This window comes from Leptidea sinapis, chromosome Z (assembly GCF_905404315.1).
Source record: "Leptidea sinapis chromosome Z, ilLepSina1.1, whole genome shotgun sequence".
NCBI classification, from domain to species: Eukaryota; Metazoa; Arthropoda; class Insecta; order Lepidoptera; family Pieridae; genus Leptidea; species Leptidea sinapis.
In genome coordinates this window covers 5928608-5946432 of record NC_066312.1, presented here as the reverse complement: position 1 = coordinate 5946432, position 17825 = coordinate 5928608, and the positions used below count along the sequence as shown (strand labels likewise).

At 34.1% G+C, this 17825-nt stretch overlaps 2 protein-coding genes across 2 annotated transcripts in view; one reads left to right on the top strand and one right to left on the bottom strand.

The window, feature by feature from the left end:
• Positions 1-17825, bottom strand: part of LOC126978655 (coiled-coil domain-containing protein AGAP005037) — a 281533-nt gene that overhangs the window by 125684 nt on the left and 138024 nt on the right. The gene's annotated exons all lie outside the window — the stretch shown is intronic.
• LOC126978659 (uncharacterized) overlaps positions 1-17825 on the top strand; it is a 78411-nt gene that overhangs the window by 59609 nt on the left and 977 nt on the right. The window contains exons 5-8 of the mRNA XM_050827649.1: positions 15145-15238; positions 15314-15410; positions 15487-16119; positions 16204-16385. Coding sequence (XP_050683606.1) covers positions 15145-15238; positions 15314-15410; positions 15487-16119; positions 16204-16385 — 1006 coding nt within the window. The remainder of the gene's footprint in view (positions 1-15144; positions 15239-15313; positions 15411-15486; positions 16120-16203; positions 16386-17825) is intronic.

Genomic DNA, 17825 nt, shown 5'->3' with positions numbered 1-17825 from the left:
TATTAAGATTATATGCTTAGGTTAAGACTATGAGAAGATATTACTAGGTATAGATATTTATTTATCAAAGCCGAATAAAAATTTGAGCTATAATTATTAGTATTTTCTTTGGTTATAATTTACATCGAGAGCACCCAATCCCCTGAAAACGTGCTCTGAAAGGTGAAAGGTCAGGAAACGTCGAGTTAACTAAAATAATAATAAAATTTTTACTTTTACGCAAAATCTAATGTAAAATCATACCTACATATACCTTAAAGATAGTCTCATTTATTTTTTTAATTTTTAAAATTTATTTAATTAGGTAATAAGTAAATATTAAGATTTAATTTTAATTTATTAATTTTTTCATTATTTAACTGAGTGCAAAATAAATAATTGGCAAACTTAAAGCATTGTTTAAATTTATCGACACAGTCATGATTATGGTCATCTATTATAATTAGGTTTCAACACTATTATTATTATTACCAGTGGAAGGCTCCTTTGTACAGTATGCCAGCTAGATTTTGGGTACCAAAAACGGCGCCTATTTCTGCCATGAAGCAGTAATGTGTAAACTTTACCGTGTTTCGGTCTAGGGCGACGTAGCTAGTGAAATTACTGGGCAAATGATACTTAACATCTTGTGTCTCAAGTTGAGGAGCGCAATTAGTAGTGCTGCTCAGAATTTTTGGGCTTTTCTAGAATTCTTGGCTGAGCGGCTCTGCATTGATATGAGCGGGACGTATAAATTACCATCAGCTGAACGTCCTGCTCCTATCGTCCCGTATTTTCATAAATATCGCATTCCTGAACCCTGCATTCAACTCGTGCGATATCTGTACCGTTAGTTGAACTGATTCATGCCTATGATTTTAATGATAGCTGGGAGTGTAAGCTGTATTTCCCTAGTGTTGCAACATAAGGACTAAACATACAATGATACGTTGTGTGGCATAATGTACGGCTTTGTCGTGGATCAAGATGAAGGACCGTTAAATTCCACAATAGGGCAATGCATGTTGTTAGAAATACCAACTTGATATTTTCTCTTAAATATAGACTTTTTACGCATTATGCCGAAAAAAATATTTTATCTTTTAGCCATACTGGATGTGTGGCGGTCGTTCACTGTGCGGTTTTCAAGGAGGTTTCTTCCTCGTACTACAACGCTGTGGAATGAGCTTCCTTGTGCCGTGTTTCCGGGACGATACGACATGGGTCCTTTCAAATAAAGCGCGTACACCTTCCTTAAAGGCCGGCAACGCTCTTGTGATTCCTCTGGTGTTGCAAGAGAATGTGGGCGGCGGTGATCACTTAACACGAGGTGACCCGTACGCTCGTTTGTCCTCCTATTCCATAAAAAAAAGACTTTAATCACTATTTATTACTCGAAACAAAAAATAACGTCATTTGCCATATACTGCACTATAATACACTGTGCTAGTAGTGTTTGAAAGAAAAATAGTTTTTATTAGTATTCTTGCAGGTTCCCATTAATGATTCCAATATGTTTTATAGAGTGTTTTTTTTTCTAAGCGTTACAACACTTTGGTACAAAGCAATCTATTTCGTTTTAGCCATCGTGTGAGATGTTGTTTAAACTGAAAATCTGTATAAATATTACTGTAGCGTTTATAAAACAATATTAAACTGTCTGAAACAGATCAGATTATTTCGACATTTGTAACGCTATTTTATAATTCAATTTGACCGTTGCCATGTTGCCGAGTATTTTTGGAGTATTTATATTTATCATTATGTTATAAAGATATAAAAGCGTATTGTTGAAGTTATACTTATTTTGGCGCATTTGAGAAAAATTATCAGTGGGACATAGGCACACTGACACCGACATCTAAATTCGACACCGTGACCTTAGTTGGTCAACTAGACCATTTGTATCATACTTCAGACTAAATTAACTAAATTATTATTACTTTCATCGGTTTATATATAACAATATTGAAATAAATAAGGTCTTAAAACTTTATTTATTCAAATATTGTTGGAGTTATACTTCTTTTGGCGCGATGGAGAAAAATGAGATTGAATTTTTACGATGCGCGCGCACACCGACACCTGAATTCTACATCGTGAAGTTAGTTCTAGGTGGCATGAAAATCGATAACTATGTTCAAGTTGTATATTCTAGTATTTTTATATTTAGAAAACGTGTTTCGTAACAGTACAATTAAACAGTGTGAATAAATAAATATTATTTTGGTTTTTTTATTAAATCAATTTCATATACGACGGTGATAGTATTTACTAATAATTTATAAGTATATCTATATATATTGAATATTAGTGATAAAACTGATTTGAATAAACTGTTTCGAGTGCATTTATAGATTTGAGGTTAATTGTCGGTATGTATAATTTATTTACATCGTTAATTAAAAATTATTACATTATTATCTAAAAAATATTTTTTTTTTTCGTTTTGATTTATTTCTGGTATATTAACAAATTTCATGTATAAATAAAAAAATTATAATTAATTTTCTATACTTGTTTATTAACCTTAAATGCCGAGTGTTTATACTATCTTTCATCTAACTATTTGTTAAAATTTGATTTATTTTTCCATACGCCAAAGAAGTATAACTTCCAACGCGTGTACATAAGTACTCACACTCTTTTTTCTTTATATAAACGTAATATAGCACGATAAATATTTATCTAAAGATTATTATTTTGTAACGAAAAAGAAGGACGTTGTACGTTGGATGAGGACAGCGCAGTACCAATCACCGCTGAGATATTTTGTGGAGGCCTTCCGGCTGATGATGATGATACCTAAGAAGTATAGCTCCTCGCGTGCATGCATATTCCCTCTTGTCCTTCCTCTCATTAAGCCTTACGTTCTAATGTAATACAATTTAAATGACTAATAAGACAATGTTGTATACTTATAACAACGGCTCTCCTTCGATGCTGAGGAATCCGTCTAGATGAGTCCCGTTGCGTCAGCTTTCCTACCGCAAATCAGATTGCCTGGTATAAAGTGCGCTGTAGTTTAAATTAATTGGCTATTGAGATTGCTAATATCTTATGTCTTGAAAACGGAGACAGGGCTTACAACTCTCAATAGTTGATATAAATAATAGTTAATAATATTGTGATATATATTTTGTAAAGTCGACTTTTTAACTGTCCCCTAGTTATTTGTACCTAGTAAAACATATCTACATAAAAAGCATTAGTATGCTGTTATTTTAATATTACATTATTAATTGAAAGATAAAAAGCTAATAGGTTCTGTATTATAAACGAAGATATTATTATCAATATTATTTTTATATTTTTTATTTACTAGCATGTTTTTATGAGACATAAGATTACGTACATAAGAAATTACGAGTTCAACTGTTTAGCGATAGTTATTTGAAATAAATTGTAACGGTATAGATAAACTGCTTCTCAACGTTCACCTCAATGCAAAGTAGAAGAGAAGAGGATAATTGTACAAAACCAGTTGACGTAAGTATCATACGACATGTATTAAGTGTGTGGTGATTTAAATCAATTAAGTTACAAATATTTTAGTCACAGTGAGTCATACATTTTTTTGCCATTTGGTGTCGAGACACTTGGCCGGTGGTTACAAGGTACTTACGCCTCAATACTACTACTGATAACCCAAGCGCTGGTAGCTATTTCGGTCAACGGATCAGCCTAGCCATCCATCGCGGAAATGCTGCCAGTATTCTTGATACACTTCCCCGTAATTATAGTTTTTATTTAATGTAATCATTGATTATTAACTATCATTAATTGACGACCCATAAAGCCGAATGGTTAGTGACCCTGACTACAAAGCCAGAGGTCCTGGGGCCGAATCCCGGTAGGTGCAATCATTTATATGATGATATGGATGTTCGTTTCCAAGTCATATGTTAGTTTATATGTATTTATGTATGTTTAAGTAAGTATTTTGTATTAAATATATCGTTGTCTTGTACCCATAGTACAGGCTATGCCTAGTTTGGGGCAAGATAATTTGCATAAAAGTCTGCCAATATTATTATTATTATTGTATATATAGGTATAAGATTTGTTTCGTTTGAATAAAATTAAATACATTACGAAACATATTTCTATTAAAGTTTTAGTAATTTAAGAACAAGTCTATGCAACTTAATTTATAAGCAATGCTGCCCAAATTGTCAGCGATTCAGTTGTCGCGTCGCTTCATTGTTTCTTGTTTACCTCATTTTATCTCGAGCATTGTTGTCAAGTTAACCCGTTCATTCTCTGTACCAGGCTGTTGGGACGTTTATCTACAGTGGAGTTTTCATGTAACTTTCCTCCACTAACTTTCCTACAGCTAGGTGTTTTCAGGTATTCACGAAATGAGTGTCTTAAAAAAATACAACAAATACGTGCACGTACACAAGTGCCAGTTCTGATTCACTAATTTCTCTGGTATTGGAGACAGAGAGCGGAATAGCAATTTAAGTTTTAATATGCCTGATAGTTGTTCTAACATTTCTGATTTTTTTTATATAATTTTTATGAGAAAACGTATTCAGTACGAGGGGTTGCATTTTTTTATAAATGTCTTGTGAGTTTCGATTGAATAATAACTGTGTATAACAATAACGATGCAATAACCTAATATTATGTTTCTAAGCTAACACAGTGGTACTATTATTCTTGCTAATCAACACATGCTATAGACCGGATATAACCGGATACATTCTGCCCATTGAGCTCTGAATTTCACTTGTACGTTTGATGATCACGTGATTCCACGTATTCAGTCACTGTTTACTGAAGATGTATGTACACAGTAGTTATACTCTCGTTGATGCGAAATTGTAATTTCGAATGCAATATCAGTGATGTTCAATTTAGGTGTAAGCGTGAATTATTCGGAATACGAAAATCGATGCAAGGCAGCCGAGCAAATGTACAGGGTGTAAATGAAATGCCTCCTAAAAATGATTAGTAAGATGACGCTGTAAATACTGACAATTGTAGTTGTAAGAAGATATTTATAGTATTGGATGTCGTATTAGTTCTTCAGTATTTTCAGGGCTAATATATTCAGAATGATGGTCTGATTGTAACCTGTTATATTTAACCTGTCAAATAAGGGACGAAACCAACATGAGATTCAGCTGATGGTAGTGAATACGACCTGTACATTACAATGGAATGTCGCTCAGGATTCTTGAAATCCACAAAATTCTGAGTATTACAATAAATGCGCTCGCTACCTTGAGGCATCGTTAAGTCTCATTTGCCCAGTAATTTCACTAGCTACTAAACTAAACGAGTAAGGCATTACTAGATTATGCTTGATCCCGATGTTTTTTTATAAGTTGAAATTTTTCAAGTTTATTAAATTTAAATAAAGCTTAACTTTACTGAAATATGTATATCGAATTAAACGAAAAAACGAGACGATAGAAACAGACACAAACAGGTAAATGTATATGATTCAGCCGTTACAATTATCCTCTTCACAAAATTTTACATGCGTCTCATTAGCTTGACTAGCACTTATGTTTTTTTTTTTATTATTAACGATGACATATCACATATCAATATCATTTTAAGCCTATATATATTTATGAAAACCTGCTCTTAGATTCTGTAAGTTATTTAAGTAATTTAATTAGAGTCATACTTTACGAAGCCACATCAAGTATCATAATCATCACTATCAGATTTTAGGTCCCTTCCAACACCATATTATTTATAAGAGTGCTTTTTTTCATTGTCTATAGAGCTTCAGGGGAGTAAAACCCAAAAATTTAAATAATTGACTTAACTATATACCTACGCAACAAACTAATTCGCGGCTCCACGGCGTTAAGGGAGAGAGGAGATCTTTGTGTTTCTGGCGCAAGCATAGACTACGAGTCTCGCGACTGCTACTTACAAACGTCGCTATAAGTGATTCAGGTATATCTCTGTATTCCAGGATACGTTTAACGGAAGTTTTCTATAGACGGTATTGTAAGAAAAATGTATAAAATAGCTTTTCAGGTATTAACAGCTAACTGGTTCTGGAAATTCTTATCATCATCATATAAACAAAGATCTTTACTACGATCGGTCCTGCACTGCCGTTATCCAACCAATTCCGGCGATCTTGACCAGATCATTGGTCCACTTTGTAGGAGCCTTCCAAAACTGGTCTTTGGTACTGGACTTACTGGTATGTGGACGCCATTCGACGTTGCTGCTCCGACGGCCATCTGTCCGGCGAGATATATCCCCTGCGCACTGCTAATTCGGTTTCGCAATATTTTTTTTTATTAAAAGTCTTATGCTGTTGTTTGTAATTTTATTAAAATTCTTCCATTATTGCTACCGCTAAAAGTTTCGGTTATGAAGCTGAAATTCAACGGTTTTCTGGCAGTAACTGTCCTAATTACTTACCGTTTTTATAGCTTACTATCTGAGCCAGAGTAAATAACTGTCCTATATCTGTTTTAGTAGTCGTCCTAATACGTAATCCGTGATCAAGTGTGTTTTGTCACTGTCTAAATAACTGTGCATGAAAAAGCCCTCTAGAATACGCACCTTAGATCACTAAAGTTTCGTTAAAGAAGACACTATGTATGTTGATATTTTATATTAGTTGTGACATTCATGTCTTAAGATTAATCCGCCATTGAAACCTTTATACTGTTTTATGGAATACTTACCTAACGCTATCTGGAGTTATTCATAAATATTGTTTATAGATAATGTGATTGCTAAAACGGCTTAAAATAATGGAGATTTAAAGAACTTTGACACGTATAACTTCCCATTTAGTATTACAGATACGATACAGAAACAATATGAATAGGGATCATACCTAAAAATATTAAAATGCAGAGAGGACGAGAGATAATAAATATGCTAAGAAGGGCACTTATTTTCACTAGCGACGTTAAAGTAGAACGTCATACATGTGCACATTCTTACTCTCGTACTCGTATATAGACCGATGGCCAACAGAGGTTAGCCATTGTCCGACTTTCACTCACCTCGCCAGACATGCGAGATGTTTCTAGTTCATTATAAGAAGACCCGGCTTAATATTATCTTTATAAATATAATTTATATATATCAATGTATTATTATAGTTTTATGGCTCGCCTACACCAAAATTGATTATCTCGAACGATGGCGGACAGAACGAATAACTCGGACGTGTATGTGCGTGGTCATATTATACAAAGCCTCTCAGGATTCTTGAAAAACCTAAAAATTCTGAGCGGCACTACAATTGCTCTCGTCACCTTGAGACGTAAGATGTTAAGTCTCATTTGCCCAGTAATTTCACTAACTACGGCGCCCTTCAGACCGAAACACAGTAATGTTTACGCATTACTGCTTCACGGCAGAAATAGGCGCCGTTGTGGTACCCATAATCTATCCGGCTTCCTAATATTTACTATAATAGGGTCATTAGTAGGTAAATGGTATAGTAGATTATAAAAACTTTAAGATAAGATTCACAATAACTTAATACTATCCCAATCTGGAAAAATATACATAGATTACTTCAATGCTCAACGAAGTACTCTCGTAGATACGATGTCTCCATACAAAAATGTACTTACTTTCTCCGGGGTCCTAGCGAGTAGATTTTATAAGTATCCTCGAGATAACGAACAGTACTCTTTGTGTTCAATTTGAAATATCAGACCAACAAAGAATCATTCATAATTGGACGTAGTTCCTGAAAAACGTTCCAAGCCACGAATTCGTGTTTAAAGTTTAATAAATATTAGTGTATTCCATACATGTGGGTTGGGCTGCTAAGTCATGATGTCATTTAAAGAATGACAGTAAGGCTGCCATTTTTTGTCAGTCCGTTAATATGAATCACGTGACCACGTTCTTAACTCAATCTGGACATGATTGTGGTTCTGAATGTTTTTCTGGAATTACTTCCAATTGTAAACACAGGTAAGTTTTGCTGCGTATTTTTTCCTTATGAAAACCATTAAGTAATCCCTATATTAAAAGGCGGTTTGGTCTCAGGAGTTCAGCTTGAAGCCTTACTGAATTTCTAAATCTTATACAATACTCTGTGTTAGTTTCGATCCTTTGGCGTTATGTTAAGACGTTGAGTCGTATGATTATGCGTCTTGCCGAAAGTATGTAAGTTAAGTTTCGTTTCAGATAAGTAATCCAAGAGCTATTATACCTAATTCCTGTCATCCTAGTTACCTGGATGTCATTTGTTTGCTCTCCTATTTCGTAAAAAAGAAATTTTCACCAATATTTTGTCCTGATGTTAAGTGGTCGCCGCCACTCAGGTTACGATGCAACTCTTCAGACAAATATTCACAATTTTATAAGTATAAGACCTACTTTCAAATTCACCTAAAATCCATTATTATGTAGTGAAAAAAAGATCTCCCTGAAAAGATGATGTCTTAACAAAAATAAACTAATTTCTTTATAAAGTTTGTGTTCATTTTTAGCAAAGGTTTCTTTTGTTTAATATATTCAATTGTAAATGTTTAAATGGTAGAAATGTCTTATACTTATTAAATTGTTTTGCTATACTGAGATATGGGTTATATGCACAGTTATATGACTTCTTCTTATTTTCATTCAAATAAACATATTTATATTTAACTTTCTGTTTTGTTTCCTAATGTTTTCATTTACGTGTGTGATAATATTCGACAGTGGTATGAGTTATAGAATTTCTTTTAATTGAATATTTCAATATTACTAATAAGTACTTTAACTTTGTTGGTCGTTTTCACTATATTGGTGTTTTTACTAAATTCATGATAGTTGAATTGAGGATTAAATGAAAAAAAAAACAATCTTCTACAATAGTTTAATGATTTCTAATGCTTCATCAAACATGCTACATTTCTACTTAAACTTTCACCTCTACATAACTTAAATAGACTATATCTATAATAAACATGAATAGCTTCAGCTATTATATAATTTATTCAAGTTAATAATCAATAATATTTTGTATAGGGAATGAAAATAACATTGAATATTCTTTCTACTGATTGGTAACGGGTGATTTTTTGCTGGTATCTTTTTGGCAACACTGTTTTTGACAGATCACGCGTGAATCGTGTCTTGTGTCATTGTCAAACTTGTTCAGTTTGGCATCTGTTACTCCACTACGTGGAAAATTTTGCGAAAGGATTTGGGTGTAAAACCTTACAAGATACAGCTGGTGTAAGAATTGAAGCCACACGACCTCCCACAACGTCTAACATTTGGTGAATGGGCATTCGCAAAGTTGGAGGAAGATCCACTTTTTTATCGAAAAATTGTGTTCAGCGACGAAGCTCATTTCTGGTTGAATGGATATGTCAATAAGCACAATTGCCGCATCTGGAGTGAAGACCAGCCCGAAGCATTGCAAGAGCTACCACTGCATCCCGAAAAATGTACTGTTTGGTGTGGATTATGGGCCGGTGGCAACATCGGGCCGTACTTTTTCCAAGACGACAATGGCCGAAACGTTACTGTGAATGGCGAGCGCTACCGTGTGATGATTGGCGATTTTTTTTTGCCCAAAATGGAAGAATTGGACATGCCTGACATGTGGTTTCAACAAGACGGTGCCACATGCCACACGGCACGCGAAACAATGGCCCAATTGAGAGCCGCCTTCGGTGAACAGTTTATCTCACGTTTTGGGCCCGTCAATTGGCCGCCTAGATCGTGTGATCCTTAGATAGACGCCTTTGGACTATTTCATGTGGGGCCATGTTAAGGCTCATGTCTACAGGGATAAACCAGCAACGATTGACGCACTGGGAGCCAATATTGAAGCATTTATTCGTGATATACCGGCTGATATGTTGGAGAGAGTGTGCCGAAATTGGGCCTTGCGAATGGGCCATCTAAACCGGAGCCGCGGCCAGCATTTGCATAAAATCATCTTCAAACATTAAATTGTATTGATCGTTCTATCGATTCCGATAAGGATTAATCCCTCCTTAAAGATAAATCCTCTTAAAAAATCACCCGTTATAATACATTGCCAATATATAGATTTATCAATACTAAATTTTCTATAGATGAATTTCAAATTGCAACAGAGCTACATACTACGGTATACAACAACTGTAAATAATTTATATACTTTACATATTTTCTTGACTACATAATAAGTATTTCAATTAATAATATAACGCCCATTCAAAAACTAATAATGCCTCAGGCCTGAGCGGAACGGGCGCAATGACTCAGCGGGCTTCTACTATCTACGAGTAATACTATATAATAAAACTCTTATTACTACCATATAGTGGAAAGTGAGAGGAAGAAAAATTATAAAAATATAACATAAACTTTATAAATTTATAACATATACTATATATGTATAGACTATATAATACATCGGGTCGATATATTATTATTTTGTAATAATAATTTATCGGTTCGATTAACAACATTTTTATAGTTAACTGATAGATAGTAAATTAGAAAAAAAAATTGCTAGTAAATTTAATGAAGTAAATGTTGAATATTATTAAAATATAATTAAACATTGACAAAATATTGTTGTTAATGAATAGTAAAATAAAATGTACAGATCCGCATTCAAAATGAGCATTCTCATTTAGTTATTTAAAGTAATTTTAAATAATTTAGAAGGGGCGACCTCCTTAGGGAATCTAAAAAAAATATAAATATAAGAGTTATAAAAAACATCATATTATTTTTCTTAAAATATGGAAACTACTGTATAAACCTATTTCTTCATTTCAAAAGTGCCGATAAAAATATAGTAAGTGTTTTAGACAGTTTTAGTCCTTATGATGTTTCAAATATCCTCGTAAGACCGAAGGTTATTCGAGAGCAGTGTATAATAACTAGGTACCGACGAGCACTTCAACTATAGATTTTTAAATGTAATAGGTGACATTGCTTAAGATGTTTTGAAGAGATTTTCAAAAAAAAAAGTAGAAAAAAATTTAGTTCTTTTAAAAGTACCTCCGGTTTTAACCACTACTTTAAGCAAACAAATTAAAAACTATACCATTCAAAACTCTTACAACATTTAACTTCAATGCATACTGCTATAATGATACAGTTTATATATTTTAATGCATTTCATAGAACGAGCTTAAATAATTGTATGAATATGTCAACATTCATAATTAGTACCTATGGAAGTACTGTAGGTTTTTATGGCTATAAAAATTATCCAGTTAGCGTTTTTCGTACGAAAATATTAACTACTAGGCTATTTTCAAAAACAATGTTTGATATACAATAATAACAATAAATACTGAATGAAAACTTGAAAGAATACTAAGACCATACCCTTGAAGGTCCCTTGCAAGAGACTATAAATGTTTCTTTTGAACTCCTGGTTGGAATTCACACAGAATCCAGTAAATAATTGTATAGGAGTGTTCATTGATAATTTAAGTCTAATTATCATGCATAATTAAAGTGATAAACCTAACATTACTAAAATTATTTGAGATTTTTTTTTACCTCGATCTCGTGTGTAAGTTGGATGACGTCGGCATTAATTGCAACTCGTTATTTCAAATCTCTCGGCCTTAATGACTATGATTATTTAGTCCTTTTTAAGGGACCGCAGGTCTTACGAGGGTATAGCAACAAGTTATTAATGTTTTGATCATAGACTTACAAAATATTAGCGTATAGACATACAAAGCGAGAGAGAGAGAGAAGAACATTTCTAACGGAGATACAGCAAGATAGAAAGGCAAATCTTTTGTGACTGTACCCGATTGATAGGTCGTAAACAGTCAGCCACGCTTTCAATATTAAACCACAACATACTATCGGGTTGTCAGGTGTTCTATACGCTAGTATAATATTAATTTCATATTCATTAAGTTTATGGTTTTGATTGATGTATTCCACAAAAAAGGCCACACTATAATTAAAATGCAATTTCCAAATGGGGAACATCCCGAATTTTACGCAAAGTTATATTTAATTTAACATAATTACATAGACCATTATCGGAGGATATAGATGGAGATCTATTTTTGTCGAAAATTTCTCGGAATTCTACGAAATGTGCCCTTTTTCGAATTTTATGAAAAATAACACTGGCTGAATTATGCACATATCCTGGCACGAGGGATAATTTTCTATAACTCACAATTAAACAACAAATCTCTTAAAATGATTAATTTACTAAGACAATATGGATTAAACTTTGTAACTGATCTTAATCGTTTCTGAGAATTTTTAAAATGATTCGATTTTAATTTAATTATTTTTTAATGATTGTAAAAGAAGATACCTATTCTTTAATCGTAATGTTAGAATTCCCGTAATAATAAAATTTTGAAAAAGAAGGAACAGAAATTATAATAACCATGCAAACTTTAAAACTTTACCAGTGAGTTATGGGAAATGCCTACTTATTTATTATGGAGTTATCAGAAAAATGAGTGAAATAATCGCAAATGACTGCAAATATTTTCACAGATCTCACGCATATCTGTCTCTTTCAAAGTAAAAGGCATTTGCAATAATTACCACTCCAGTTTTATCATGGTTGTAATTGCAGAGGACCTCTAAATATTGCAGCCAACAGAAGTTACTGACTATTTATTTAATTTTAGAAGTTATTGACATACTAGTTTAGATAATTACGTAAGGTAATTATATAAACTGCTTTGATTAACCACTAACTATGAAGGTTACTTATAATTTAATTACTCACTTTTTGGGTTGGTTCTTGTTTTTCTTGCGGCGTATAGCGTTCGTCCGCTTTAGTTTAAAGCACTCGGTCGGTTTCTTAAATTTACGAATTGATGATATGAATATAAATAATTATTAGCGTCTACAGCAAGTACTTATCTATAAGTCGCAGTTAGATGATCAAAGATGTGTATAGTATATTTATATATATACATACCAGCTATATTATATAGACAGAGGGTCTTTATTATGTAGAATATTTCTATATTATACTTTCATTCGTTGATTCTATACTTGACTTATTGTAAAAAGTAGTTATTTTACTAGATCATGTTAATAGCATAGCAGGAGGCTGGTATAAACTGCTTATATATATTAGCTCCTTACATATGAAATTGGCGTTTTGTATGGGAGGAACAAAAAGTCGAATATTTTTAAATATAATATATTTAATTAATCAAAGTATGAACCATTGTTTTCTATGCACTTTTGCCATCTCATAGGTAGTTCACTAATCCCTTTACTAAAAAAATCAATAAAATCTGAGAAGGCGATTTGGACTGCCCCATCAGAGTTAAAATTTTTCCCTTGCAAGAAGTTGTCCAAATTTCGAAAAAAATGGTAATCTGTTGGAGCAAGGTCCGGGGACTACGGAGGATGCCTTAGACATTCCAATTGAAGCTCTTCTAATTTGGTAGCCGTCTTGGGTTGTGCAGTGTGTGGTCTAGCGTTGTCGTGAAGTAGTAGTGGCGTGGAGCGATTGACCAGTCTAGATTGTTTAGCCCTTAGCTTTTCCATCATGGTTTGCAATTGCTGACAATAGACATCAGCCGTAATAGTCTGGCCAGATTTGAGAAAATTGCAATGAACAATACCGGCACTAGTCCACCAAACGCTTACAAGTAACTTTTTCGGGGTTAATTTTCGCTTGGGGCAGGATTTGGCTAGCTGGCCAGGATCCAACCATTGCGCTGAGCGATTCCGATTATCGTAAAGAATCCATTAATGTAACGCAGCAGTCGACGCGCGTTTGCCGGTTTGCTTCAGTCAATGCGTGAGGTACCTTTCAAGCTTTTTAATCTTCCCAATTTGCTTCAAGTGAATTAAAACAGTTTAATCACTAACACCGCAGCCTGCAGCTAACTCGGACGTGGTTTCCGATGGATCCGCTTCCACAATAGCCTTCAAGACTTCAATATCATCTTGGGTCTCAGGCCGTCCACGGGGCTTGTTCTGCAGGTCGAAATTTCCAAAACGAAAACGTTGGAACCAAAAACGAACTGTGTTTTCTTTTGCAACATGATCGCCATACACATCATTCACACTTCGAATCATTTCCGCAGCACTAGTGCCACGGCGGAACTCGTACTCGTAAATAATGCGATACCTTAAGTTTTCCATTTTGTAAAATGAGTGACGGAAACAGAAACAAACAGAAGAAAAAAACAAACGAATGACGGTCATCGAAGCACAAATACATGAGTAAATAGCTGTACAAATTGGAATTTGGAATTCCTTACCAAAGGGGAGAACATCGTGATTAAAGTGGCCAGTACGAAATACGCCAATTTCATATGTAAGGACCTAATATATATGTCACGGATTGAACGATCTCACTGCGACGTATACATAACATAAAATAGTTAGCATGCACAATTTTTGTACTAATTTGTTGAAAATTAGCAATTTAAACATTGTCTGTTAATGGGTGTTAATCTCATAAATGGCTAAGCCTGTATTTATTGTGTAAAACTCCTGTTTGTTTCACTTAAATTGTTTAACAAAAAAAAAGTTATAGTGTAGGTGCCAGGTCGATCTGTTATAGTTAATAAATAATTGTACCCATTTATTGGATGCGCGATGACAGTAATCATCATGTTCACGAAGAATCCTTACACAAACATTGAATTCAAGCTCTAAAGGTTTTTGCATCCAATATAATATCATTTATATGTATACAGTTTATTGTTTATTACTTTTTATGTAATAATTTATATTATTAAAACATGATTCATATATTGGGTACCTTACAAACTTATTTATTATGTATATTACAGCCATTGTAATATACTCTAATTGATTGAAAAGAGTGGCCGTTGTGTTTCTTGTACGTTCTTCTCACGAGCTCAACATATGGTGAATTCAGTAATTTATAAGAAATATTTATAGTGACTATCCTAAAGCGCTTAGTTTAAGAGTCTCCACCCCGAGGGACAGCCGCGCACGAGTTTGTCGGACTATAGCTATAACCCAGTAAACTTCTTATATCAATTATCGCAAAGCAAACAATTCATGCCACCTAGTGAGGTGATCGGGCGCAGAGTCTTGACTGCTCATTGGTCACAGCATATCGTAAATAATTGCTAATAGTTCCTGTTTATTTATCTGTGTTTGCCCGTTATTAAGCGTCTATAAGTTAGAAGTGTGAACTCTCAAATCTACCCAGATAAAGTCACATCTGCATGATGAAAATAAAATAAAGAACAGTTATTTTAATGAAGTATTATTTCTTTGCAGTTGGTACCACAGCTGTCAATCATGGAATGGAAAAACTGGTGAATGGCAAATATGGGTCAATGCTGAAAGAGTTGGAAGAGGATTTAACAATAGGGTAATAATAGTACAATTAGAAATTTTGACATATACATTTCCATTTATAAAAAAGTATTAATATAATCTTTTATAGCTTGTAGGCCACGTAATAAAAGGTGGAGGTATTGCTGTGAGTGGCCAAGAACAATCATTACTTTATAAAGATGATGGTATTGAAGGACCTGTTAAAAGTTAGTATATTTCAATTTCTAATGATCTTGTTAGATTTCAATAAATTTTAATATAAACCTTTAAATGTTGTTTTAGAGCAATCGGGCTTAAAAGGAGAAATTACAATGTTACAATTATATCACGTTGCATTAACGGCTGGAAAGGCGCATAGAGATCATAAACACCACCACGCTCACCACTTTAAGCATGATGGCTCAGCAATTGAAATAAATACAGAAGCTATCACTGAACCCCCACCTCCAGAGCCAACCCCAATTGGTAATGGACATTTTCTCGTCAGTGGTCAGTTGCAGAAGCCTCCAAAAATTAATCTGGCACAACCACCTCAACAGATGGTATCGATACAGCTACCTAATGGTCTTCAGCTCACACAAGACTTTATTAATGGTCAACTTGGAAATAGATATGTCTCTGAACAGCTTTACAATGGCGTACATCAAATTCCTTCAAACCATATTTCTCAAACACCAACACATTTGGCTGGGCTTGGAATATCACAAGTTAAAAGCAGCCAACTATACGCAAACACACCACTTGGACCGAGTAAAGATACATCTAGTGTTATTTTGTCTAGTTCCTTACTAAACCCAGCTAACGTGCAATATATAGACGAATTAAAACCACATAAAATATATAAAAGATACTTAAAAGAACGCAGAACTAAGAGAGATAATCCAGAGAAAGAATTATTTGAGGAACGAAGCTTAGGTAGGTTTGAACATCACAATATAGAATCATAATCAATAATAAAGTTGAAGATATAAACTTTCTTTATATCTTTCTATTTTTTAGGAAAGAAAGATAAGCGTGGGCTTGTGGCACTATCTGATGGATCGATAGTTGATGAAGCTTTGATTAGTGCAGATCTTATTGACGATAATAAAGAAGATGAGATCATGTTTCAACAATCTCTCTTAAATGGATTAGCAGGAGTCGTAGGGAATTTACCAGTTCAGAACTTACAGAAAATGACGGTATGTATGAGTTTCTATGTAGTTTAAGGAGTTGAATGTTTTTAATATTCGTGAGATTTTGCAAATGAAATAAAATAATCAATGAAATACATTAGACTATGCACTCATCTAGCATAGTTTCAAAATCATGGAATATATCTTTAATGCAACCTATCACGGAGGTGCTTACCTCCAATATTTCGGATCACGCAATAACTACCCCATTCCCACTGCCTCACATTTTTCCAAATATAAGGAGTCAATCAACAGCTACCTTCCGAAAATGGGTCACAATCTTGTTGGCTTATAAGACCGTTGAAAATTAAGGTTGTAATTAACGGTGCTCCAATCCAATAATGCCAGTTTATCGCAAAGCTGAATGCTCTCATCTATTTTTTTAGCGAAAATAAGAGACGAGGCGAGCAGGACGTTCAGGTAATTAATACGCCCTGTCCATTACAATACACTGCCACTCTTAAAACCCTGAAAAATTCTGAGCGGTACTACAATTGCGCTCGTCACCTTGACACATAAGATGTTAAGTCTCGATTGGGCTAATGCCCAGTAATTTGTTATTCATTTTTTTCTTTTGTATTTCAATGATATCTTCAAATAAGTGTATTTCATTGCTATCTATACGATATCAAGGGGTATCTAAAAACACCAGTAATACCAACATCTATAGGGATAGCGTGGACGAATACCAAATCAAACTTATATCTGGAATCAAGACCATGATACTCAAATTTCGTCCAGTTCAAGTCTAAGTAGACGCAGACTTGCGCGTTGTCTGCTAGAAAGTGTGCCTTTATCGATCTCCATTATTTATCGGCAAATCATTTGTCAATAACATATCAAGTGACATTCGATTCCGTCGTCACATAGAAAATAAATCCATATTGGCTCTAAAAAAAAACTTTTGTGGCGAGACAGTACATCACCTCAAGACACCGCCTCTATTGGATTGAATATATTGGTTCTCTATGAAAGGGTGTCATGCCATGTGTTCGCGATGCATAAAGTTTTGGCGTCTCTCTACATCTTCTTCCGCAATTATTACAGGGAGTGTTCGGAGAAGATATTTTCTATAACTTCTGCTAGCCACTTTGCGGAATCTTTTGCCAGCTGCAGTATTCCCAAACCGATAAGATTAAGGGAGCTACCTGAGAGATAGGCCAGCTTCTCATCGCTTTATCTCTGGTATTGCGGATGCCCATAAGTAGTGAGCCACTTGTGCTTTTGCCTCTCTGATACAAAAATCAGATCAGTTCCAACGTCATCAGACGAAATAATTATCCTTAATTCCTTCCCTGCCACCCGAGAAACTTGGAAACTATATTTTTGCAATGATAATATACTGCGATGGCCATCTTGGATTACAAAAATCATTCCCAATTTGTTTTCTACCACCCTGACAACTTGGGAAACGATATCCATATTAGGTCCATCTTGGAATTAAAA